General features: G+C 38.6%; 3 protein-coding genes across 4 annotated transcripts; 2 read left to right on the top strand and 1 right to left on the bottom strand.

The window, feature by feature from the left end:
- Positions 1-1,164: 1,164 nt before the first annotated feature.
- On the top strand, positions 1,165-7,692 carry ctss1 (cathepsin S, ortholog 1). 2 transcript variants are annotated; one of them, XM_054606468.1, is made up of 8 exons: positions 1,165-1,328; positions 2,130-2,250; positions 2,341-2,463; positions 4,753-4,905; positions 5,001-5,225; positions 5,760-5,925; positions 7,076-7,181; positions 7,287-7,692. In XM_054606468.1, the coding sequence occupies exons 1-8, from the start codon at positions 1,252-1,254 to the stop codon at positions 7,384-7,386; spliced, it is 1,071 nt and encodes a 356-aa protein (XP_054462443.1). In that variant the 5' UTR covers positions 1,165-1,251; the 3' UTR covers positions 7,387-7,692. The 2 variants fall into 2 exon arrangements, with proteins under 2 accessions (XP_054462443.1, XP_054462442.1); XM_054606467.1 differs by having other exon boundaries at positions 5,001-5,234.
- Positions 7,693-9,088: 1,396 nt separating this feature from the next.
- LOC129097576 (cathepsin S-like) lies at positions 9,089-11,341 on the top strand. The gene is made up of 7 exons (XM_054606470.1): positions 9,089-9,247; positions 9,459-9,581; positions 9,807-9,956; positions 10,060-10,284; positions 10,372-10,537; positions 10,946-11,048; positions 11,162-11,341. Exons 1-7 carry the CDS (start codon positions 9,128-9,130, stop codon positions 11,259-11,261), a joined length of 987 nt encoding a protein of 328 aa, XP_054462445.1. The 5' UTR covers positions 9,089-9,127; the 3' UTR covers positions 11,262-11,341.
- A 5,103-nt stretch (positions 11,342-16,444) lies between these two features.
- On the bottom strand, positions 16,445-25,646 carry LOC129097430 (synaptic vesicle glycoprotein 2A-like). Its single transcript, XM_054606283.1, has 12 exons — positions 25,037-25,646; positions 24,175-24,355; positions 23,261-23,412; positions 22,603-22,736; positions 22,348-22,437; positions 21,402-21,509; positions 20,398-20,486; positions 20,141-20,305; positions 19,871-20,004; positions 17,584-17,790; positions 17,334-17,493; positions 16,445-16,628 (listed from the first exon to the last, which is right to left on the bottom strand). The coding sequence occupies exons 1-12, from the start codon at positions 25,644-25,646 to the stop codon at positions 16,445-16,447; spliced, it is 2,214 nt and encodes a 737-aa protein (XP_054462258.1).
- Between the last annotated feature and the right edge of the window lie 750 nt (positions 25,647-26,396).

Genomic DNA, 26,396 nt, shown 5'->3' with positions numbered 1-26,396 from the left:
AAGAAGAGCTGCTGCTGAGTCAGGAACTTACCATCTGGTACTTCAGGGAACCTGCGGTCATCAGCGAATCTCTGCCCAACCCCGGAAGAGAAAATCAGTGATGAACGCCAATTACAGCCTTGAGCCAAAATCAAAGCTCTTAATTGCATAATGTCCTCCTGTATATTTCTCATCATTTTGTTTCGTCATTGCTGCTCCCTGTAGTGGTGACCGCTGTGATGTCATTCTGGGTAAAGATGTAGAGATGACAGAAAAAGAGGGGAGGGAGAAATGGGGGATCCTCATCCAAAGTTTACCCAGGGACATTGCAAATTGCAAGGTCAGCATCTTAAATATTAAAATATTGTTAATAATAATAATATTAACAACAATAAATAATATTACTTTGCAAGAACTGGCATGTTATAGGACTGCTGCAATTTGCATACAAAAATGAAATATAATCTGATAATAAATGTCATTTTCTCTTTTTGTTATTATTTATTTGGTTGCTGCAGGATGTGTTATCACAATGTTCATACTCAGCTATAAATACGATCCACTGGGGAGGGTAAGTAAACTAAAGGATTCTTTTTTACACTTAAAACTTCACACTACAACTTCTCACACACAAACGTCTGGGAAGGAATTGACATTATAGCAACAAGATAGTTAAGAGAAAACCAGAGGTTAAACAGCCTCCAGTCCGTTTATATATCCAGTAAGTCTAAATGTGAAGAGGCTCGACGGTGTTTCTTTTCCTTCCACTTAGTTCAAACTAACTGCAGCTCTAATAATGAACTTACTCTGTTAGAATGTGTATCATTAGCAGTAAACCTGGATTGTAGTTTCTTGCTTTTGCCAAATAACAAGATCAGTCAGTGTTGTCACACATCATTCAGTTTGGTCTTAAAGTGATTTAATATGAACTAGCAAATGGTGATTGATGATCTTTTCAAACAATTTTTACACAGTTTAATAATCACGACTAATCAGTGAATTTACCAAATAATTTCTTAATTTATCACTTTTCCATCCAGTTTTTTTCAATATTATATATATATATTTTTCTCCACAAGAAGTTTAATTTACATGTATTTCTGTCGTAACTTATGTCACTTCCGCCTCTAGTACTGGAGCGGTATTTTGGGCCACTGCAGCTGGTTGTAAATTTGATTCACATGACAAGCCAAAGAGCAGTTGCCCTGAAAAACCGGTTTAAAAAAACAATAGCGTGTGTATGAGTGAACTATACTTCCTCTTTTACATGTGATGGTTCTCTGGTTCGTTTTAATCTGTTGCACTCTCTTGCCGGGACGAAAAAACACTGTTGATTATTCTACAACAAGGTAAATACAAACTCTTCTTAGCTATGTAATTACATAGTTTGGCTGATATCCTGATAAGAGATTAGAAGCTTGTTGCTCTATGGTGTGGGTTTTTAAATGTTGTGGATAAATAGACCGTAAAATGGCAGAACCTATATGCTAAGAAAGAAGCTCAGAGATTACAGCAAACAGGTTTTAACTTCTCCTCTTTGAGGTGAGGAAATCTTTAAAACAGTCTGCAATGCTAAAAACCAGCCTGCTGCATTTCCTGCTTTCACATTAAAGTTTTTTACCGGCCTCACTCTGCTCTCAATCATGACTGTGTTATATCTTAAATGCGATTTATTATGTTGTTGTTTAAATTTAGGTGAACACTGTGCACATAACAGTTTTTATTATAGGTTCATATGTATATGGGCATATTTCCTATTGCAGAAAGATATCAGATAGAAGCTGATCAGCGTGTTCATACTGATGCTCTTGGGTATTTTATGCAAGACTTGGGCTTAATTAGAGCTCAACACAACATTTGTTTCTTAATTAATTGATTAATCATGTATAGGACTAGCTACCACTGAGGACACGCTACATTTGAAAAAGGAACACTTGGTGGTTATTTGATAGGCTAATACCAGTATATATTTTAGTAAAAGCATGTTTCATGTATTTCAATTGGTATACATAAAACTACACAAAACTAGATTCAGTATTTTCGATGCCAGTGTGCAGATGGCTTCAAAAATACCACTTAGACTGTCATGTTGGGAAACAAAATTCACATTAAATGAGATAATGAGACTAGATTTGACATTTCCTCTGCAGGATGCATGCTTTGTATGCTGTGTTGCTTTTGGCCTTTCAGGTCCTCGGCAACTCTTCTCCTGCCGTAAACAAAGTTTGGGAAGAGTGGCAAATCAAACATCGCAAGGTTTATGATAATCAGGTAGGATCGTGAGAACCTAATGTCTCCCTCTTCATCATCATACACAAACATATACCATCAGATCGTTCAGTAAGTTTGTTTTTGTTTCAGACTGAGATGGTTTTCAGGAGAGCAGTGTGGGAGAAGAACGTGCAGTTGGTGTTGAGACACAACCAGGAGGCCTCAGCAGGAAAACACAGCTTCACAATGGGACCCAATCATCTGTCTGACATGGTAGGAGTCTGCTTGTGATTCCAGCCTCCTGCTCTGAAAACAGGTTGTGAAAACTGTCCAACGTTTGATTCCTAACGAGACAGACATGTTTGAAATCTTAGCCTGAATCAGAAACATTTGAATTGCCTACATGCAAATGGAAAAGAATGCACAGGGTTGTATCAAAGCATGAATGAAGGTTTAGACATGCAGATAATTTGCTTATTGTCACAATACTGACTGTGATAAATCCACAGCTAATAACCCTAAAATTGTAGATGTTCATATAAATACTTGTTTGCTTGCATCATATTCATTATAGATATTTAATTATGTTAATTATAACCCAGGGAGGTGTTTCTGCTGTTGCTTGGCTGAGGGTTGCAGTCATTGTGAACTGTAAGAGACCAGTGGCTGTCAGTCAGAAAGAAAACAAGGAACTCTTATTTACCTGGTTAGCAGTTTGTTGTTCACCTCCACCAAACCTATCTTTATTTGCAGCTATAGGTGGAAAAAGTTGTACAATATGTTATTTGTAACTTTGCTGTGTATTATTTATGTTTTGAGTGCTCTTAGAGCCTGAGTCGGTGACCTTTTGTTGTTTGTTTCTTTCTTGTTTAGTTTGTTGCTATTTGTTTTTCTTTTTGTTTGTTGCTTTTTGTTTGTTTATTTGCTTTTTGTATCTTTCTTTCTTGTTAGTTTCCTGCTTTTTACCTATTTTTTTATTTGTTTTGTTATTCTTTCTTCATTTGTTTGTTGGTTTCTTCTGTCTTGTTTATTAGTTTTCTTTCTTTCTTGTTTCTTTTCAGCAGTTTGTGTCTCATTTGTTTGCTTGTATTTATCTCTTCTTTAGTTGTTGCTATTTTTGTTTGTTTGTATCTGACTAAAATTTGACTAAATAGTTTAGATTAATTTGTGTACAGCCTAATCACAAGTCTTATTTTATAGAACCCTACATTTGTTGGCTGGCTGCTAAATTAAGCACTGACTTATAACCAGTGATACAGTGAAGGTTACACTCAGGTATACACAGGTATACGCGGTATATCCACCTACTTTTCTGTCAATATAATCACCTATCAGCCAAAAGGCCTTTGTAATACATATTATGTCATTGAACTGTGTCCCTTCTCTCCCAGGACCTGTGCAGACATATGCTAAACATAATAATCTACAGTGCATTCACACTCATTGACCTCTGATGGTGCAAGACGGATGTCAGTGACCAACACTGTAAATCTGCATTTAAACTTTGCACCCTCTGTGGCTTAAATTAAACCCTAACTTATAGAGCAGCTCTAATCGTCTTTATACAATCTGATTAATTCAATCCAGTATGGCTGGTCCAATCTGGACAATCTAGACTATTTTAAAGTAGAGTACATCTGGGAAAGCTAGTAAAGTTACATAAAAAGGGTTTGTGCATGCAAACTAGTATATTATGTGTAACTGTGGTGCGAAGGTTGTGTCTTGTTGTCAGTTCTAGTATTAAAAGAAACGCAAAGTTTTAAAGCAGACAATAAACAATTATCTGATTATTCTGAAAACAATATAAAATATTATATTAGGGAGTCAAAAGCTCTCAAAACAGAGGAAGGGTATTTAAGAGGCTGACTTGGAAGATATTGTAAGGAGGAGGGTTTTTCTTTTAAAGAAGACGACAGGAAGAGGATTGCTGTGACGTCTTGGTCTCTGCAGCATCCTGGCAGAAATGTTGATGACACACTTTAGCTTTTGGACTCCTGTCAGAAATCCCAAAGGACCATGTGTCATAGGTGCTTTTGGAAATTAATGTGAGGACAGCTACAATTTTCGTAACTTTTTTACGGCAAACGTCAAATCTGACACCAAAAAAGATGAAGAAATTAGATGCTGGACCTGGTACGTGGTTATAATCACCAAAACAAATGATGTTGGTTTTGTGGTCCATATTTTGTTCTCTTTCTCCTAAAAGCAGAAGTTTAAACCTAACAAGAAGAACTTTATGATTGCTTGCTGGTGTCACCGAGGCTAAGGGACACCATGTGCAAAATAAAAACTGTAATACTTAACTTTAATTCCCTGAGGGGGGCATAGTCTGTCGGGGTACTACTGGGAGGGAGGAGGAACCAGCATCGTATACGTTCATTTGTTTATTAGAGCAGAGCTGTTTCAGTGCACCTTTGAGAGAAACTTTTAGAATAGGAAGATTTTTTTGCAGCACAAAATGTGTTAAAAGTGATCAAGAGCACTGCTGTGAAGACGTATCACTAAGCTTTGACATTGGAATATTTGCATTTCTTATATTTACCAGCCTTTTTTTCTATTAAGACAGCTGAGGAAATCAATGAAAAGATGAACGGCCTGAAGCTGGAGGAGCCTATTAATTTCATGAATGCCACTTTTAAGAAAGGAAGTGGCTTATTGACACCTCAGAGTGTAGACTGGAGGAAGAACGGCCTGGTGAGTCCAGTCCAAAACCAGGTAAGCAATGATTTGATATAGGCTATTTTAAATTAGGGAAATTAAAACAATCTATAAATAACCTGTTTTAATAAACATAATTTCTCTTTTTCAAGGGGTTGTGTGGGTCCTGCTGGGCCTTCAGCTCTTTAGGGGCCCTTGAAGGACAGATGAAGAAGCGAACAGGGGTCCTTGTGCCCCTGAGCCCACAGAACCTGGTGGACTGCAGCACCAACGATGGAAATTACGGCTGCAGAGGAGGATACATCTCTAAATCCTTCAGCTACATCATCCGCAACCGAGGCGTAGACTCAGAGAGCTTTTACCCCTACGAACACAAGGTCGTCCTGGTGAAACAGCATTATTTTTTTATTATCTGGCTGCTATAAAAAACATTGACCTTACATACAAATGTGCAACTACTGATATTGTGTTTGTCTGAGAAACAATTTTAAGACAAAGCATCATGCCATGTGTAAATCCTTATTAAGTCCATCCATCCATCCTATCCAGTTAAGTCAATTATATGTAATAATGTCAATTATATGTAATAATGAAATATACATTATCATTATATTTTAGAGCGTGAATTGTGTTTTGACAAATGTGTCAGATACAGAAAAAACAGCTCTGTTATATGAGAATTAGAATTTGCATATTCATATTTACACTGTGCATATGCAGTGTGATTGCATGAATAATGTACATAATAAACAGTATAATATTGTGATTTGGTGCATATTCAACTATATAACAAATTGAGATACATAACTTCTATAAAATGTGCTTTAAGACAAAAAAACTAGAATAAAATATAACAATTTGATTAATTAGTGGTAAATAATATATTTTTTTATTCTCATTTCTATTTGTAGGACGGTAAATGTCGGTATTCTGTCAAGGGAAAGGCCGGCTACTGCTCTAATTTACACATCCTCCCACAAGGAGATGAGAAAGCTCTGCAGGCTGTGGTTGCATCAGTGGGGCCGGTCGCTGTGGGCGTGAACGCCATGCTGCAATCTTTTCATCTCTACAGAGGAGGTGAGGCTTCCGAATTTGAGCATTTAATGCAAATAGACTGATGAGTGATGGGTTAGTTACTGTAGCTCTGAACCCTGGTTTGGTTTGAGTCACACGTGGCAGAACAGAAAACTTTGGTTGTAGTACATTAAATTAATTGGATAACATATCTGTGTTAATTTATCGGGTAACATGACATGATTCACAAAACCTCAATGAATCGGACGATGCAAGGTTGTGGCACCTCGCCCGGAAAAGGGAAACCGGGGCACCCTCCTGGAGCCAGACCTGGGAGGAGCTCGCCGGCGAGCGTCTGGTGGCCGGGCCCAGCCCGAAAAAGCTACATCGTGCCGCCACCCTGTGGGCCCGCCACCCGCAGGGATAGGCATTGGGGTCGGGTGCAATGTGAGCTGGGCGGCAGGCTGGAGCGGGAACCTGGGCGTGCTGACCCCCGGCATCACAGACTAGCTCTAGGGACGTGGAATGTCACCTCTCTGGCGGGGAAGGAACCGGAGTTAGTGCAGGAGGTGGAGCGGTACCAACTAGCTATAGTTGGGCTCACCTCCACGCATAGCACCGGTTCTGGAACCAAACTCCTGGAGAGGGGCTGGACTTTTTCCTTTTCCGGAGTTGCCCAGGGTGATAGGCGCCGGGCGGGTGTGGGGATACTCACGTCTCTGACTGTCATTTGTGCCTATGCACCAAACGGCAGTTCAGGGTACGCGGCCTTCTTGGAGTCCTTGGGTGGTGTTCTGGAAAGGGCGCCGACTGGGGACTCCATAGTTCTTCTGGGAGACTTCAACGCTCACGTGGGTAACGATGGAGAAACCTGGAGAGGTGTGATTGGGAGGAACGGCCTGCCCGATCTGAACCCGAGTGGTGCTTTGTTGTTGGACTTCTGTGCTAGTCATGGACTGTCCATAACAAACACCATGTTTGAGCATAGGGAGGTTCATAAGTGTACTTGGTACCAGAACACCCTAGGCCAAAGGTCTATGATCGACTTTGTAGTTGTGTCATCAGACCTGCGGCCGTATGTCTTGGACACTCCGGTGAAGAGAGGAGCAGAGCTGTCAACTGATCACCACCTGGTGGTGAGTTGGATCAGGTGGCGGGGGAGGCTGCCGGACAGACCCGGTAAACCCAAACGTGTACCTTATTTATCTTTCAGGTTTATACAACGTACCAAACTGCAACCCAAAGTTCATAAATCACGCTGTCCTGGTTGTGGGCTACGGCACAGACGGAGGACAAGACTTCTGGCTCGTGAAAAACAGGTAGATTTGTCTTTTCTGGTCACAAAGTTAAACTTGTTTACCCCACATGTGAAAAGAAATGTTTGACTGATGTTAAATACTAAATTAAAGTGTTTTTTTCTTCAGTTGGGGAACTGCATGGGGAGAAAAAGGCTTCATTCGTATTGCCAGAAACAAGAGTAATCTCTGTGGCATTGCCAGCTTTGCAGTCTACCCTACGCTGTGAAAATGTGACCCATCACCTGAATCATCTTGGTAGAATAAAGGTTTCTTCTATAATATCAGAAACCAGATATTTGTTTTTACATGTCCTTCATGCTGTCCTTAAAGTAAAAAAAATACTGCCCAAAAAAGTTTATTTTGCTAAATTATTGTATCTGCTTTAGTTGCATTTCTTATTGATGTTTGGACTCTTGAATGAATACTTAATACCTTTTGGAGTTTCAATCAATCAATGAGATCTCATCTTTTATTTTTCATTTTGGAAAAGCAAAATATTTCTTTGTTTTATCAATTTGATGTGTTTATTTAAATGTTAATGTTTACAAGTTGGATTTGCTTTCAATGTGTTAAGTATTATTTTATGGAATAAAGTTATTTAATATAATCATAGGTGAGAATAATAAACTTTTTGTAAACTGGATGTTTGTCAATAAAAGAATGGTAGACAGTTTTACACGTGGTTATATAGATATTCAGACACCTTGCACTCTCATGTTTTTTGTTGTTTTGGTTACAATGAATTAAATGAGCAAACCGAACAGAAATATATATATATATATATATATAAATGTATATTTTATTTGAATTAGCTAGTCAATCTACCCAAAGTATTGATAGTACAGCAAGAAGGAATAGCAACGATATTAGGCATACATTATCGTAGTATGCTTTGTAATGTGCAGTAACTTTTACTAGACATAAACTAAACATATCACCTTTGTGTCGTGCGGCTTATTCTTCGCTTTGCTAAGTCATACTGGGCTCATTACAGCACCCTGAGGCCAGAGGACGAAAAGCACTCACTAGTGATTGATGACACAACACTTTGTTTTGCAAAGATACACGTGGTTTACCTTTCCACCCCTGTTAAACTGCAGCGCACAGTTGCATTTACCAGATTCAGATATTTCGCCAAGGAGTTGTTAAAGTCCAAAGTCAGATCTCAAAGAGAGTGAAAATTGGTCTTACATTCACCAGAAGGCCAGAAACAGGACTCCAGATGAAGAATAATGTTGCTCCATAACTGCTGGATGTGTAAATATAAACATCTGTTTTACTATTAATTCGCCTTATCAACTTGAGAGGCGACGATATACTGTCAATGTTGTGTTTTTAGAACTTGTCTCTGCTGCCCCCAAGTGGAGAATTAAGTACTTTCAGGTTAAATTATTTGTAGTTGTGCAGTGATGCATAGAGATTTGGAGCTTCAGTGTGGATTTTCCCCTGGTTATCTCCTCAGGTTAGTCATATTTTAGGGTCTCTGGCATTAAATGAGGATAAATAGGATTACTTTTCAGTGTTCATTTTAGTTTCTGATATTTTTTCCCTCTAATAATGGCATAGTAAATACCAAAATAAGAATAGTGGTTCACCTGGATAGCACCCTCTACCAGTCAATTTGTCAAATTAAATGAACTCTGAACATTTTAATATTTTTGGAAATAGCATGTACATGCATTTCTTCAACAACTTTTGCCTTAACATAAAAACACTCACAATAAGCCTTCTACTGATTTCCATGCACGTACAAATATCTTTAACATACAGTTTACGATGGTATAACTTTCGTCAGGTTTAATTTTCCACTGCTTCTCAATGTTAATTGATATCAGCTGGCGGTGTTTCAAGCAGCTGTAGCTGTCCAATCACAGCCTGAGCTAGGCCTTTAGGCTGATGTAGGACACTATAAAAACCTTTTGTTTTCCCTGTTTTAAGTACAAGTTCTTCTTTTCCTAGATCCAGAGATGTTTCGGAGCCTGCTTCTCACCTTTATGTGTGGATTTGCAGCGGCCGTTATTAATTCAGAACTGGACCGACACTGGGTGCTATGGAAGAAGATGCATAATAAAGCGTACTCTCACCAGGTAAAACAATTCCATTACTAGCCTGTAAATCCAAACAGAATCTGGTTTAGGCATGAAATCTTATTTTAATTTATCTTTTTTTATTTTTATAACCTAGTGTCTTCTTACACGCAGGCAATATACCTTCTGTGTCTTCACCTCTTGGTATCTGTTGGTGATGAATAAATTGACTTAGACATCACTTGTGGTTAATATTAATGCTGTGTTCCAGATTGAGGAGTTGGGTCGCAGGCGGATATGGGAAGAAAACTTGGAAATGATTAATGTCCACAACCTTGAAGCTTCTCTGGGCTTACACACCTATGAGCTGGCAATTAACCACCTGGGCGATCTGGTTAGTGGATGACACACTCATATTTACTACACAGTGGTTTACCTAGATACCAGTGTGTCTCCTCTAAAGCCATGCCAACAAACAATGCATGTGGAGGATTTTTATTTTATTGTTTTACAAAGGCTACACTGGATTTCTTTTCCACAAACATTTGTCCTACCCAGACAAAATTGACACATTAATGTAGAATGCAGAGATGGTATTTTAATTGTTTTTCTTTTGTAGACTACTGAAGAGATCACTGGCAGTCTGATGGGCACCATTGTGCCTTCTGACCTGGAGAGGGGTCCTTCAAACTTTATCAGGCTCAACCACACTCTTCCACTGTCTATGGACTGGAGGGATGAAGGCCTGGTAACTGAGGTCAAAATGCAGGTGAGATAAACCAAAGGTATCAGTACACACTAGTAGAGCATTAGGACTTAGTTGTATGTGAAGAAGAGAGATGTTCTACATGTGCAAGTTTTCAATCTTCTAGGGTTCTTGTGGATCCTGTTGGGCCTTCAGTGCAGTCGGAGCTCTGGAAGGGCAACTCAAGAAGTCTACTGGTGTCCTGATATCCCTCAGTCCTCAGAACCTGGTGGATTGCTCTGTGAAATACGGCAACCACGGGTGCAACGGTGGCTTCATGTCAAACGCCTTCCAGTACGTCATTAAAAACCAAGGCATAGATTCTGAAGCAGACTACCCCTACGTTGGCATGGTAAGCTTCAATGACGGTGAATGTTAACGTTTCAGGTCTACTAAATCGTGACTATTAACTCCTACTTTTAAATCACTGTCTTCTCAGCGTGGTCGGTGCAAATATAACAAACAGCAACGGGCTGCTAACTGCTCAGGCTACGCCTTCTTACCAGAGGGGAATGAGTTTGCATTGAGGGACGCTCTGGCTAGCATCGGCCCCATCTCTGTAGCTATTGATGCCTCAAGGCCGAAGTTTGCCTTCTACCGTCATGGTGAGTAGTGGCGTCATACCTCCTTTAAAGTAATACAAATGTACCAGGACTACCATTGTTATCTCCACTTGTAACTTATCCTGAATTGCCACAAATGTCATCTTTCTGTTGCAGTCAGTTTTTTATTTGTATTTATATAATTTGGTTTTTATTTTAATTTCTTATTATTTTCCCCTCTTAATATTCTTTTTTGAATGCATGTTGAGGTGTGTGTGCAAGCAGGAAGATGTATGTATTGGTAAGCTGTGTGTGTATGCAGGTGGCTAAGTATAGGTGGATTCATTTGTGTATCTATGTATACGAGTGTGTGTATTTATATGTACAGCTAAATTAATTATACTATCATTAAAGCTTATATTATCATGTGCCTTTTTGTGTTCTACACATGTTTTGTGTGTGGTCCTACAGGTGTGTACAGGGACCACACATGCACCCACAATGTGAACCATGGGGTGCTGGCTGTGGGCTACGGCACTGAGAGACTGCACGACTACTGGCTGATCAAAAACAGGTGAATTAGAAGATTTTAATGTGTTGAATGTGAATTTTGGGTTACAGGAATGATTATCTTTCCATGTTTTATTTATTGTTGGGGTTTATGACCTAAATATTCTTGAATTGTAGTTGGGGTGAGAACTACGGGGATGAAGGCTACATCAAGATGGCTCGGAACAGACACAACCAGTGTGGCATCGCTCTCTATGCTTGTTTCCCCATCATGTGATCAGCAGATGCCAGTTTTTGAATGTACTTTTCCTCAGAAATATTTTGTACGGTATTTTAAATAAAGTGTCTGATGCTTTACTTCTGGATTTATTTGTATAACTGCAAGTGGCTAATCAATTGTTCACAACCTTTTTTGACATATGGAGTATAACTACAGCAGGCCAGTCAGTTTTTCAGAAAGAATGGAGATCTTTCTCAAAAGAGACTGCTTGTTCATAAGCTATTGTAACTCATTTGAACCCTTAAATAATGGGTACTAGGGACTCCTTATCTCAAATCAAAGTCTCGTTGGGAGCTTTTTACAGAAACTCACCTGGTACAACCTATCAATGTACATATGGGAACGTATTGCCTAGAGAGACTTTGAACCAGGTAATAATATCCTTAGAACTATACAGTAAGGAAATGAAGCTTAAAAAAAAAAAATGTGGCATTTTGGGGGTTTTTTGTAATAAATTCATGTGGTCCCATCACCTATTTACTGTTGCAAAGTAAATTCTTAAAATTAACTTTTACAGTTTAAGGAAAACCTAGATTTGAACGCAAGTTGACTTCATGCCGCGTAATCGAACCATGACATTCGTTTTCTTCAAGTTTTATTTCCATAGTAATTTATCATTTTCTTCATAGAACTGGATAAATGGCACAAAAGTGCAAATCCCAGCATAATGAACAACTCTCACATAAAATAAATACAGCACCTTTTCAGCTTCACTAAAATATTCTCAATAACCAGAAAAGTAATAAATACTGAATTTACCAAGATTTTTCAGTCTTCATTTACAAAACACAAAGACAACACACAATAGATTTGTCATATTGAACTTTTTTTTTTTTTTTTTTTGGAATTGTTTTCCTTGATCTTTTGTTCCACAAATTCCAAACTTGCACGTACAAACATCTACAGTTTCCACACAAAGTACATAGATTTTTTTTTTTTTTGAATTGAACTCACATTTAGAGTAGAACTTTTATCATTAAATAAACAGGTCAGAGTCAAGCTAAATAAAAAGGCAAACATAAATTCCTTCAGTCCAAACTGTAGCGAAAGGATTCTTGCAGTTCTTTGCAGATGAGGGAGTTGTTTTCTGGCATGGGTTGGCCTTTTATTTTCCAGTATTCATTCAGAACTGATCCATGTGCTCTTAAGAGTTGAGACAGAAACCATGCCATAAAAAGTCCATCCCTTAATCAGACACCATTAAGGGAAGTCTTCAGGTTTGTGTAAGCTTGCATCCTGTATCACTGCCATCATTATGGATAAAACTCAAACCAGTGACCCTTCATAATTTATACATATAGAATGTAACTTCTACACATAGTGACATTAAATAGTAAACTTTCACATTTTGGACAGGAGCTTCAATTTGATAAGAGGGAGATCTTTTGATGAGGTGATAAACTGTGATCCCTTTGGATTGAACACCAATTTCCTGTTTCCTCAGAATTTGGGAAAGCCTCCATAATATTGCTCACACTTCCCTCTTTTAAAACAGACTCACATGGACAAACAAGTTTTTCTTAATTTATGCACATTTTCGTCTCCCTTCAACTCAAGCATATTGCCCTTTTCCGGCCATTTCTTGTACCTCTGTGACAAGATGAATTGAATCTCCTCTGAAATTCAGTAATATATTTATATATATATTTAAAAGAAGAGTTACCTGGGTCAAAGGTAAACAAGGAACAAAGTCACCACTAGCTTACTTTCAGAAAACATACTCAAGTTTCACCAATTTTAACCCCACTTTGATTAAGAACAATCACTGCAAGCAACAAATCTATGTCATCATACAACAATGAAAACACTAGTTCTTGCTTTAGACAAAAACAGCTGGCATACAGGACGTCCAAGAAGTCAGACAACACGATACAAACATGCGTCACGATTGGTTGAATACAGAAGGATTAGAGGGTGAAGTTGTCAGCTGAAATTAAGCTGTGCTCCTTTTCCGTATTTCTAATCAGAGAACAACCTGCATGTTATCTCTGAGACTGGCTATCGTTGATGGGATTTTGTTTTAAAGACTGAAATGTATCAGCAAAAGAGCCCCAGAGTCTATTATGAAGAACAGCACATTGTATTATACACTGCATATATTGTTTTTTTCTTCTCTTGGTGTAAATATATTTCCATGGTCCCCAACTGAGCTGTATTCATCACAGGGATGAAAACATTGCAACAGAAAAAAGTAGAAAAATATGTGACAGACGATTTAGAGTCAGCTTGCGCACACACGCACACACGAACAACACATCCAAACAGTCTCTCCAACATGAACACGATGGGACACATTTGTTCATTAAATACACAGGAAATATTTGATCCTCAGAATGCAATCTAGATTGGACAGCATTAAAGAAAAAGTTCAACATATTGTGAAATGTTCGTATACGCTTTTTGTTAAAGTTACACTGAAGAGGTCAAAACTTCAGCAGCACTTGTAGTATATAGAACAACTTTATTGTTTATACCAATGCGTTTCAGCTTGAGGCCTTCATTGAGATCAAATTCAAACTGCTTTCATGCCTTGGTGCTAAACAGGATTGTTAGCTTAGCATAAAGACTGGAAACAGAGGAAACGGTTAGCCTGGCTCAATCCAAAGGTAAAAAAAATCCACCTAGTAACACCTCTAAATGTCACTTATATCCTTTTTATTTAATCTGTACAAAAATAAAAGTGTAAAAACAACGGTTTGTTGCCACTGAACAGAACGAGGCAAGCATCCCCTCCGTTTCCAGTCTTTATGCTAAGCTAGGCTAACCACCTTCTGGCTTCAACTCCATACTTAACGCACAGACATGAGAGTTGTATCAATCTTCTCATCTGACTCTCTTCAATAAAGTTAATAAGCGTACTTAACTAGATGTAAAATTATTATTTTCAAGTCTATCTCACACACACACAGTAATACAGTTCAAGAAGTAAGACAAACCCTCATAGCTGAGAGAATATCTGCTATCTTTCTGAAGTTTGTGTTTTTTCACCCAAAGACAACGGCCTCTAACATTCTGAACACACACACACACACACACACACACACACACACACACACACACACACACACACACACACACACACACACACACACACACACACACACACACACACCAGAAGATGTTTGTAGGTCGAACAACATACTCTACTGGGCAGCAGCAGCACCCACATACTCACTAACTGATTGTCAGCACACATATTGATGCACACCTTTGGAGAAATTATACCGAAGTAGTGATATGTATAAATAATGGTACTCAGTTAGCTCTCATTTAAAATTATTTCGCAAAATTTTGAACAAAGTCACAATCGGCAATTTTCTTGTGTACTTTTAGAATAAACAGTATCACACAGGAACACAGTGAGGGATAACTTTTCACTTGTTCTAGCACGAATGGATGCTCGAAAAAATGACAGGAACAGGAGCCCTTAAAATGGAATTATACAAGTGATTTGTAATCTCTGTTATCCCTTTTGTGCCTTCCTGATCATTAGGACATTTTTTATTTACAGATGTTTTTCTTTTGGTCCCATTTGATTTGTGCTTATGAGTATAATAAGTCACATCATGACTTTTTAAGGGGCATTAACACAATTTTAAGAAAGGATACTGCATTGTGTGTATGTTTTGATGCCAAACGGGAAAAGACAAAACAACCAAATGACATTGATAAAAAAAAAAATCTCAAGGTCAATTTAATTGTTTTTTTCCAGAGCTTCCACTCTCTATGAACACTAAGCAAACTGCCGAGAAAGAGACGCTCTGCAAAAAAGTTAGTACTCTTTTGTCAAATTCCTGTTTCCGATGTCGAGAATGAACTTTTCGCACTAAATCAAATTACTTGTCTTCACATTAAGGCTAATTAACACAGATATGCATATGAGATAGATGAATCAGAAATATCAGAAAACTATCCTGCATGTATAATAATTTGCGCTTATACATAATATTAGCTGGAAACATTTCACCAGACCTGAGCTATATAATTTTCTTTTTAATAAATGTGTGACTGTTGTTCCATACATTCTTCTATTGGATCAGTAATATATGGTCTACTTGGCTGCTCTGATTTGCAAGTAATGGACACTTTCTCTTGTCTCACATAACAAAGACACTCATGCACACTCACACGACTAATTTAGGCAAATATAACACAACAGTATCTGCCATCACATTACGCAGTTGACCAAAATCTGTCCCACAGACATGCCTGTGTTGAAGACATCACACTGCTACAGCTGTATGGATCAACAACAGCGAGGGGAAACATTAGTTTAACACTGAACACTGAGGAGCTGGATCAAACTATTCCCATTTACAAGAGAGAATCCTGTGAAATGCATCTTCACCTGTCTGTGTTTGGAGGCTATCAGTAGAGGAGTAGACTGGACTTATGCAGGTACAAGGACATAAAGCATTATCTGTGTCTGGATAAATCAAGCCTCACTGGAATGTTTTCATATTATTTGGTAGAAAAGTCTGGATTCAGTAGAAGGCAGTGGTCAAGGGTCACAGATGATCTTGGAGAAAATATATTCACCCTGAAATTCATTCTGAGATCTTTTCAAAGAAAAGCTTTTCATCAAAGCAGGGACATCCGCCTGAAAGGAAATGTAAAGTGACTGTACGAGCAGCACTGAAAGCCAGTTACTGAGGCCGATGACAGACGAGAAAGAAAGACACTGCATTTAAATTTGAAAACCAACCACATACATTGACTAAATCTTTTCACTTTCCCCCATAAATGGCTTATTTTGCAGTCTCATCTCTACATTTGCAATATCTGTTTTCTCAATTGGTGTAGTATTGTAGATTTTTTGGGCGGGTGAGAGAAAACTCCCAGAAATTAACATTTTATCCTGCATCACCCTGTGCATGTTACAATTATGAAGAAATTATGTTTTTAGAACCTGACTGTGTAGCTTAAAGTTCAGATGTAGTTGTGTTATCACGACACAGGTATTTATTTCTACATCTGTGTGCTCTTCTCTTAAATCTCTGTATAGACTCTGAATGATGCAATCCATATTTCAAAGGATTCTGGGCTTACAATGGGGATGGCAGTCGTCTCTGTTGGTGTGTGACGGGCAGCGCTGAAGCTCTCGGGGATGTTCGGGCTCTTAGTTGTCAAACACACACACACTCCAGCTGCGCTCTGCTGCCCCTGGCTGGTCATTTGTTTTACTGCAACACTTGGCCTCGTGTTTCAGGCAACTGTGTTGCAAGGAAACTACCTGCAGCGAGAGCGCCAGCCGCAAACAAGATGGGCACAGCCTTCGTGATGCCGACGAATGACTGGAAGATGCTGATGCCCAAGACAGCCGCCAGCTTACAGAGGGCATTCAGGAAGCCAAACGCTGTGGTCCTGAAGACAAGAAAAGAGGGAGAAAAGAGTTTCAGCAACTGATACAAAGAGGAGTTTTAATTATACTGATCATAAATTCACAACCTCAGTGTACCAGATTATATATTTGAACAGTAATTTCTATTTTACTAGACTTTCTCCTTAGTCATTTGAAGTAAAAACAACATATTTTATAAAATAATAATCCATCCAGAGAGATTTTTTCCATTTTTTAATACCTAAAAGTAAATAGATAAATCAGAGATCAATAAAACATGAAATGGGCTCAGTCCCAAGTAAATCCAGAGCCAGTTAGCTTAGTTTATAAATCTGGTGACGTGTTCCATCATGAAACCTCCATCAGAGCATGTTTGACAGCTATGAGCTCTCTTTTTAAAGGACACATCATGCGATCACCAATCAACAGAAACAATTGCACCTGTACACCTGCAAGAAGATCCTCCACTCCCCACAAACAAACAAAAAAATAAATGAAATATAACAAAAAATTGAAAAAGAAGAAATAGAAGAAAAAAACAGTAAATATTAGCAGGAAACCCCTTTGTTGAATACCTATGTTGAATACACTTCCTGTAAGTTGCTTTGGATAAAAGCGTCTGCTAAATGACTGTAATGTAATGTTGCATTTTTACCCCACACAAGTTCATAATTCAAAGGAAAATCAACATCTAACAAACAGCCGTGAGTTGGTGCATATCATGTTACCTTTTATCCGAGGGGTAGAGCTCCACTGTTATCACATCCAGGGCGTTCCACGAGGCGATGCTGATGCCACCAAACAGGCACAAGAGGGCGATCATCCCTGACTCACTGTTGCCGAACATCAGGAAGAAACAGCTGACACAAGATATGACACTGGATCCCGCTGATCAGGGAGAGAGGAATCAGAATAACATTAGGTTCAATATCCCCTACGGCCATAAGTGGTTTATCTGCATTGATTAGATTTACTTACCGAGCATCCTTAAACGCCCAATTTTGTCCATTAATAGAGCCGACACGATGTTGCCAGGCAACACCGCCAACGTGCCGAGGAAGTTGACAAAGTATATCATGTAGGCATTGTTGAAGTCGTCGCTGAAGTCGAGCATGCAGCCCTCCTTGTTGTGGATGAACGTGCTGTTGACCAGTTTACAGTTGACAAACCGGTATTTGAACAAATCTGATGAAAGAGAAGAAGGCAGTGAGGGAGAGAGGTGTTATTCCTCTGACATTCATGAATACTTGAGAAATTTAATTATAGAAATGCAACTGTATGATTATCACTGATTATTTTTTTTTTAATCCTTTTTTTCCCATGCAAACACACTAATTTAAATCACCTCAGGCAACGCAGGCTTTTTATCAGAGGTTGTTAGTGCAAAATCTTTTTATTTACAATTTATCATCTAAAAGATGTTAGAAGTGAATACTAACCAGTCAGTGCTCTTTATAGCAAAGATTGTAATACAGATACAACGTAATGTATCATATCATGTCATATTAACATAACATTTACATTTTATTTATTTTTTCTTTCATCAATATGGAAAGCATATTTTTGGGGGGATGAAGAGCATCTGTCTTCATTGTTTATCTCTGAAACCAAATCTCACACACTTGCAGATTAAATGATCTTTCAGCAAAAGGACAGCCAGCAACCAATTCTCTGCCAGAGGCTGTTTTTAATCAAAATCCCTTTCAAGCAAAGATTTAACTTTTTTTTTTTTTTAAAACAGCAACCGTCACTATGAACTTAAAAAATATGAATTACAGGGGGGAAAAAACAGAAGAGGTTACAAGGCCTGTTACCTTATTCTTTATACTTTGATGCCTGCAGTCGCAAAAACTACATGATTATATTTTCTGATGACACTGCTGGAACTGCTTCCATACCAATAACCTAAAGCAGTTTCATTAAAGCCAGTCAGGCAGACATTAAAGTGCTGAATGATCGTAAATTTGTAGATGTCCAGATGACATAAACATAAAAGAATGTATTGTTGGCTTCAGGGATGAGGAGATGCTGCTGCTGTAAAAGCTTCTGAGGCGGTTTCTGTTGTGATTTAAGAGCTTCTCTGTTTCCTCAGGCACAATCTGACACATCGATCGAAAGCAAACAAACAGAAATTAAAACCTTACAGCAAATGTGCTCTATGCACCAAATACTACAGTTACACACTTATATACAAAGCATTCACATATAAATTACCTATAGTTACTTTACAGTAACACTATACTACAACTATACAAGCTGTAGGTGGTATTTGCTCAGGTAGAAGCTGATATTCAAGAAGAGAAACATCACAAGAACAACAGAAAACAAACAAAACACAGGCAAATTGAAGAGGAGAATAAAAGAGTAAATTAAAAAAACAAGATGCATGTCAAGTTGTGTCTAAGAAAAAGCTTTGGTTCTGATTATCCACTCATCACATTCATACATCTGTTTTATTTTTTATCATAAAGCACTGTTTCACAGCTACTCACATCACTCTGCTTTGTGTATTTGTTTATGTTGATACTGTAACAGTTCTGCTGCAGCGTAACCCTGGGATACTAGCAGCAGAATGTTTCCATGGTTGCAGTCCTGCTGAACATCTGTGTTTTGCTATTTATATATTTTTACTATTTTTACTATTTTTTCTGAGCTGCTGTGTAATAAAAGTGGCCAATAAAGATCATTAAAAACTGTTTACCTAAAGTGTTTTATATAAATTGAAAGTTGCAATAATCAATATTTTTACACTAACAATGTATCAAATAACTATATGTAGTGATGCTCACATATAATTATCACCTGACTGCTTTTCCCCTCAGCTCTGCAGAGCGTTTCTTTTAACCCATTGGTTTTACAACACTTTGGTTCAGTTCCACTGAAAAACCACGGTTTGCTACCTCCCCAGCACCCAAAAGTCAGGCAGGCAAAGTTAGTGACTAGTGTGTAAACGTAGTGAAGCATTTAGCAGCTAGAGAGCCAGATACTTCACTCAGGGGGTGGTGGAGACCAAAACAGAGCTGAAAGGAGAGTGAATATTAGACTAACATTTGTTGGGTGGCCAAAAATATGACTCCAAATGAATGCTAATGTTTACCTGTGTTTGGTGAACATGTAAATAGATTCATCATTATGGGTGGTTTATATTGAATGTCTTTGGGTTTTGGACTGTTAAAACAAAACAAGTGTTTTTTTTTTTTTTTAAACAATGGGCCTGTGTGCATATCAATACTAAACACAGCGATGAATTTCTGATCATATTTACCTGTGTTGTAGAACAAACTTGCAATGAAGGTGCAGTTTCTAAAGATGGTGTGTATGGAGGTGATGTCCTCAAAGTAGCACTCCTCAAACACCGAGTCTTCAAACACCATGGACTTCATCTTCAGGTTGAGGAACCTAGTAAACAGGTCACAGGTTTTTAGCCAAATGTTTTGTTCTGTAGTTTTCTTTTTTTTTGCTTTATTGTTGATTTTGTAGGATTGAAAAGTAAAACTGCCTCACCTAAAAAAAGGCAGCTCAAAACAATACTTACTTGTCATTGAAGTAGTGTCCTTCGAGATGCACTTGGTTTTCCAGCGTGAAGTTAAAAGTGACATGCTCCACTCGTTCCTTGGTGAAGGTCTTTGTGCGTGAGTCATATTCCTGCTTCTGGATGTACTTGATCATGTCTGGGAACCACACCGTCAGACCGTAATAGCTGCAAAGTTTTAGAGTCAGGACAGATTAAATAACACTCAAAAGTGAACGTTGTTCGCCACATGGCAAAGGTTTTATGAGTCTTTAGTTTACCTGAAAGACATGGTAAACCAAACAGCCATGAGCATGAAAGTCCTCCGTTTATATTCTGGGCTGAAGCAGGCAACAATGTTATTCCGTATCTGTTAAATATGAGCAAGAAAAAAATACTTTTATAAACACAAGTGATAAACACCAGATTTAAACGTTTTACAAGGTTCTTTTCTGCATTCAATTTTGTTATTTTGGCACACATTGCAATTTGATGACTGCAGCAGACATTTCTGAGCACTAAAATGCAACTTGTAGTGTTGAAATGAAGTTTATGAATAGGAGGTAATCCTTGAATGTAACATGACAGCCGCTAGGGTGGTTTCCCCAAAACCATCCTCCTTCCACAGATCTTTGTATGGACCCTTCTTGGCTTCCAAAAACTACATTGTTACAGCTTCCACATTAACCGTGAACACTTTTCACAGTAGGCATGAAGCAGGTGGTGCAGAAGCAGATTCATAAGAAAGTGGAGAGTGTAGGCGAGTAGCAAAACGTAGGCTGAATGCAAATTAAAATGAGGCACAAAGGCTGTCAAGTTTCTGCCTGGAGCAGTGGTGCTGCAACAATGTGCAACACAATAAAAACATGAGCTTAAACACGACACAATCAAATTCAAACATAAAATATGTGTTAATGTTTTCACTGATGAAAAAAGGCTTGTTTTTTTTCACCAAATTTAAATTAAGGAGACAAAAAGCAGCAGAGAAATTCTGCATGTGGAGAAGGCTGAATTTTTATTTTATTTTTTTCAACAAATGTTTCACACATAAAACCAGATGTCTCCATCCACATGGTTCATTCAAGCTATGCAGCTCCACTGAGGCATTTTGTAAAAGACAACAGCCCTATACTCTGGTACGATAAATGTAAGACTATACTTTTAAATGAGCAGTGATCTCAAATATGATCACATATATATATATATATTTTTTTTCATGCTTTTAAAACTTGGTCACAGCTTTGGTCCAGAACTGCCTGCATAACATCAAATCTCCCTCACTCACCTGATGGGAGAGGCTCATAATCTTCATCCTGTAGCGATGCCATACTGGAGTATCGGTGCCAATGTCCGTCAAATCATCCATCTGCTTCACCGTCTTAATTGTGGTGACCTTTGATGAAAGAGATGCAAGACCTTAAGCCAGATGTCAAGTTATGAATTTTGGTGGTATTTGGCATTTTCTAAAAAGACTTCCTGAAACTCTTGCTCCTGTTGGTCCATAGAGGAATGTCAGGCAGTAACACAGTGTGAGGTAAAGGATGAGGCCAACTATTAGATATAATATTGTTACTTTTTTTCTTAAATTAGAATGCATTACCACTCTTCAAAGCAACAACTTGTTTGGAATGTTATGTTAATTGAAAGCCTGATGCCAATGTCTGTGATGTGGAAAAGTTGCATTGTAACATTTATTGGGTGCTATAGTGAGTCTTTTTTCACAACTTGTTTTAAAAAAAATATGTATTTTGGAAAATACTACATGTTGTACCTTTAACCACGCATTGTTGAAACACTGAGATATAGAGAGGAAATTTGGAAGCAGATGTTATTCGGAACATCTATAAGAGGGGTAACGATTTTAGAGTAAAAGAGAAACTATTTCTATGCACCGGACACCTGACCTGTTTACATGATTTTCAATGCATCTCATTTAGGCTCATTTTTTGTTTGTGTACCTGCTATAATACAATGTACTTTGAAGAAGTCATACGCCTGTGATCCCAGGTGAAAGTGGTTCAAGTTGTGTCAGCTGGAGACTAAATTATAATAACTCTGCAGCTTACACTCCTCCTCCTCCTCCTCCTTCTCCTCCTCGTTCTTACCGGTCATCTCTCATGCTGTCGGCTATCTAATAAAGGCATAAGGAGCCCCAAAACATAAAAGTGTTGCTTATGAGCTTATCTAAACAATATGATTTGATAAAACAATATTTTCTCAGAGATACTCACAGAAAACACTTTCTCTGGGTGTCCCTTTGCTCGCATGTTAGTGTCGTGAACTTGCTTCAGAATCATCCAGCCTTCGTCATGTTTGCCATTCTGTTTGAAAGAAAAGTAAACGTCATACCTTTCTATGATATTTGTATGTATTAATCCACAATAATTTTAAATCCTTACTTAACATATTCCACATTTGTAATGACTCCTAAATGAGTAAAACCAGCTAACACAGTCAGACTGTTGTCAACAAGCACATCTGCTAACCTCTAAGTAGAAGCGTGGGCTCTCTGGCATGGCGCTGAGGGCAGCGATGGCTGCGACAGAGGGAAAAGCGCACACTAACACAAACACACGCCAGCTATGGAACTGATACGCCGAGCCCATCTGGAAACTCCATCCTGAGAAGAAAAAAAACAACCAACACAAAGAAATGAGCTCACACCTTATGCTTTTAATTTTCCCTACAAATGTGAGTCAAGAGAGTAACGGATAGGATCAGACAATCATTTCTTATAGAGCGCAGGCTGGAATATACTGTATATTCAATTCAATGTGACACTGTTTGAACCATGTTCTTGTTTTTCCTCCCTCAGGGGAAGTCAGAGGTCAGCAACACTGCACTTTTCTCCAGTGCTGAACGCTGGCTATGCAAGACTAACACACAAAATGTTTTATTTAAAGGATTTATTTATTTATTTATTTATATTCTGAGGGAAAGATTGATAAGAGGATTGACACCACTCTCATGACTGTATGTTAAATATAAAGCTACAGTCTGAACACTGTCTTATTATTTTGGGATATTTCCTAAAATAATGAACCATTGCTATAAGTGTCAAAATGAAGACGATTTACTAGCTTGGACAGTGCAGAGGTGGCAAACCATAAACTCGTAAATTCAGTGATTGGTAACTGTACTCACCATAATGTGGGATAATAGCCCAGGCCATGGCAGATGCATATATTCCCCCAATCATCCAGAACATGCAGAGCCAACTGAGGTGCTCACCACGCTTCTCTTGGGACAGAAATTCAGAATAGTAGGAAAACACGATGGGGATCGAGCCACCAATCCTGCAATGATCAGAAACCCACAGAGTCCTTGTTTTAAAGAGTCTAACACACAGATTAAAAGCTTGTTTTTGCTCAGAACCAAGAGATACATTTATTTATTTATTATTAAATATTCTGAAACACCACATATGTATTTTCTTGTTAAAATGTCAATACGCTTTGTCAGCCACTTGTTTAGTTTGAATAACTTCATTAAGAATTCTTTGCTTGCATTAATCTATTACATTGGTGTAAAACTTACTCAAAGCAAGGAAAGTGACAACAAATGAAAATACTTTTAGCATCTTTATTTAACACTTCACTAAACCAAATGTATTTATTAATGATGAAAATAATCTATTTTGACTTTATTCTACTACTGTTAAACTCAAAATGGTGCAGTCAGACACATTACATAATTCACTTAGAGTTTACAGTCTATGTTGATCTTTGGATACTCTCAAAAATGATATTTTGCTGATTTATTACTAATTTTCAAATCATAGCCTCCCACTGTGTTGGTCATAAATGAGCTTTAAACGGCAAAAAATGTAGACTATACTCTAATCATTCTTCTATAGACATACATTATTGAAAGTAATATTTATGTAAGTATTTTAAATTTAAAAAATATTATTCTGGGGTTAAAGTTTTTTTTTGTGTCTTTCCCCTTTGCCTGCATTTTAACTGTAGACCTTAACTCCCTGTAGACTAATACACATCCAACAGTGAAGCAGATAATATCAGAATAAGAAAAAATATTTACACAGTTTTTCAACTCACCCAACACCTGAGAGGAGTCGGCAAAACAGAAAGGTGCTGTAGCCCTGGACGAAGGAGGAGAAGAAGGAGAAGACACTATTGATGGAGAGAGAGATGAGGAGAGACTGTCGACGGCCTATCCGGTCAGCCAGAGCCCCCCAGAGGAAAGCCCCAACCATCATCCCAAAATATACAATCAGACCTGTGGAGAGAGCAAAGGAAATTATACTATTACAGCAACAAAAGTAACTCTTTACTCTCTTTTTTTACTCCTACTGTTAGATTATGGGCTTTTCAGCTTCATGCTAACTCTGCTGACAGCTGGACTCTAAAGACAGGCAGACAACTGCTTTTTCTAATTGTCAACAAATCTCATGAACCAACAAAACCAATGATAAGTTAGTTTGTCTCCTAGCCCCAAGCCACTGAAGACATAAACCTTTAAAAACAGGTCTCAAATATACAGTTTATTTTCTTTAAAAGGCTAAGTCATTTACTTAAACAGCTGGGCACTTTGAGGACTATTTTCAGCTGCAGATGAATACACATTTGGTGCTCTACTAGTTGTTCCGGCAGCACGATGTTGTCCATATGGGATTGGTTCAAAGGGCTCATGTTCATGATGGAACTCATGGTGCAATGTAACAATGTGACTCATTAATGTGTTTAAATAGTTTTTGGACAACAATGAAGCTCTATGGCTCAGAGGAATAAAATTCACAGCCAATTCTTGTTAGGCGGTTTGGTATTGGAGATTTGTTGACTGTAAGAAAAATATAGACAATAGAAAGCTTAGTCCTTTAAGCAACATAAGAAAGCATTGTGACACAGCCAAACCAGATCCCGTTCAACAGAAGGAGGAGACACTGTAAAAGAGTCTTACCCAGCATGCTTTTGTTAGGTTCAGACAGGCACATGTCCTTCTCAGCGCTGGGCAGGACAAACCCGACCACGAAGATCTCAACACCGTCTGCCATGAGAGCCAGCCCCAGCACAAAGTACAGGGTCCACTGGAACTTCCCATGACCACACTCTTGTAAAATGGTCTCGTACTGTTGCGCCAGCTCTTCCTGGTCCTTCCTCCTCTCAGCCTCGGACACTCCGATATCTGTGAACTGCTGAGCGCCGGCCCTCACCGATCCCGGACCTCCAGCCAGGCTGCCCTTGCCTGATTCAGCCCGGGGAATGCCTTGGTACTCGCCCTCGTAGATCTCATCATCTTCATCGTGACCCTCTGTGGAGTCACTGTGGCCGCCCTCATCGTCGTTGGCCGCCTGGCTGTCTCCACGGTAATAGCCTCCGTCCTGGCTTCCCTGCGTTGGGTAATCATCATCATCGTCCTCTTCAAACCGGCTGTAGGAGCGCTTGCTGTACTCATCGGTCACCTTATCCACTGAGCGGCCGACCTTCTTAGATGCTTGCCGCTTGACTTCTTTGGCAATGTCTTTGGCGCCTTTTATGAAGGCAGTCCGGTTTTGGTAGCCTTCCTCCATTTTAAAGAGATTCAGGAGATGCAAAAGTGTTCAAAGAAGGAGAGGCCACCTGAAGCTTTAGTATGATAAGGGTAAACCTCACAGATCTGAAGAGATGTCAGTCACTCGACTGACGACAGAATCCTCTTATGTCTGCGGATAAAATGGAAAAATAAAATGGAAAAATAAAATGGTCAATCTTATATCATTTTCATTTCTGCATGTAGAGGAGAGAGGCATTTCATAGGAGCTTCAAAAGCACCAGTGCACATTTCTGGTGAGCCGTAACATTGGATGGATTCCTGAATGGACACTGAGCCCTTAGGCCAGTCAGTCAGACTGTGCCTCAGTCTGACTGATGAAATTACTTTCTTAGAAAAGTCAATCAATACACAGAGGCACAAAATTACTGCAAGGGGACTGAAAATGACCCCAAAGAGACACAAAATTACTACAAAGTGACAACAAATAGAGGAGAAACAGCTACAAAGAGGTGCAAATTTGAGCTAAGGGACACAAAATTGCTACAAAGAGACAGAGAGGTAGATGCAAAACTACCACAAAGACAATAAGACAAAACGGATGCAATGAGATGTTTGTAGTCGTTTTGCGTCTCTTTCCATCCAGTTGTCTTATTGCTATGTAGGAGGGGCGACCTTTTCTTTGAACCATCATTCTTCTTTTTTTTCATTAAGCTAACCAAACCACCTTACCAGCCTTTCATAATGTCTTTCCATACTACACCTGTTGCTTTTCCATATCTGCCCAGCA

Source organism: Anoplopoma fimbria, chromosome 10 (genome assembly GCF_027596085.1).
Source record: "Anoplopoma fimbria isolate UVic2021 breed Golden Eagle Sablefish chromosome 10, Afim_UVic_2022, whole genome shotgun sequence".
NCBI lineage: Eukaryota > Metazoa > Chordata > Actinopteri > Perciformes > Anoplopomatidae > Anoplopoma > Anoplopoma fimbria.
Note: the sequence above shows the minus strand (reverse complement) of the source record. Positions and strands in the feature narration are given on the sequence as shown.

Bases quoted from the DNA above. Each gene is read 5' to 3' on its own strand.
- LOC129097576 (XM_054606470.1), top strand. From the start codon at position 9,128: ATGTTTCGGAGCCTGCTTCTCACCTTTATGTGTGGATTTGCAGCGGCC. The intron at 9,582-9,806 runs GTTAGTGGATGA...TTTCTTTTGTAG, and splicing joins TTAACCACCTGGGCGATCTG to ACTACTGAAGAGATCACTGG. The intron at 10,285-10,371 runs GTAAGCTTCAAT...CTGTCTTCTCAG, and splicing joins ACTACCCCTACGTTGGCATG to CGTGGTCGGTGCAAATATAA.
- LOC129097430 (XM_054606283.1), bottom strand. From the start codon at position 25,646: ATGGAGGAAGGCTACCAAAACCGGACTGCCTTCATAAAAGGCGCCAAA. The intron at 20,306-20,397 runs GTAAACTAAAGA...AAAACTTTGCAG, and splicing joins TGGTTTACCATGTCTTTCAG to CTATTACGGTCTGACGGTGT. The intron at 17,494-17,583 runs GTAAGTAAATCT...CTCCCTGATCAG, and splicing joins TGGGCGTTTAAGGATGCTCG to CGGGATCCAGTGTCATATCT.
- ctss1 (XM_054606467.1), top strand. From the start codon at position 1,252: ATGGTTCTCTGGTTCGTTTTAATCTGTTGCACTCTCTTGCCGGGACGA. The intron at 2,464-4,752 runs GTAGGAGTCTGC...TTTTCTATTAAG, and splicing joins CCAATCATCTGTCTGACATG to ACAGCTGAGGAAATCAATGA. The intron at 7,182-7,286 runs GTAGATTTGTCT...TTTTTTCTTCAG, and splicing joins TTCTGGCTCGTGAAAAACAG to TTGGGGAACTGCATGGGGAG.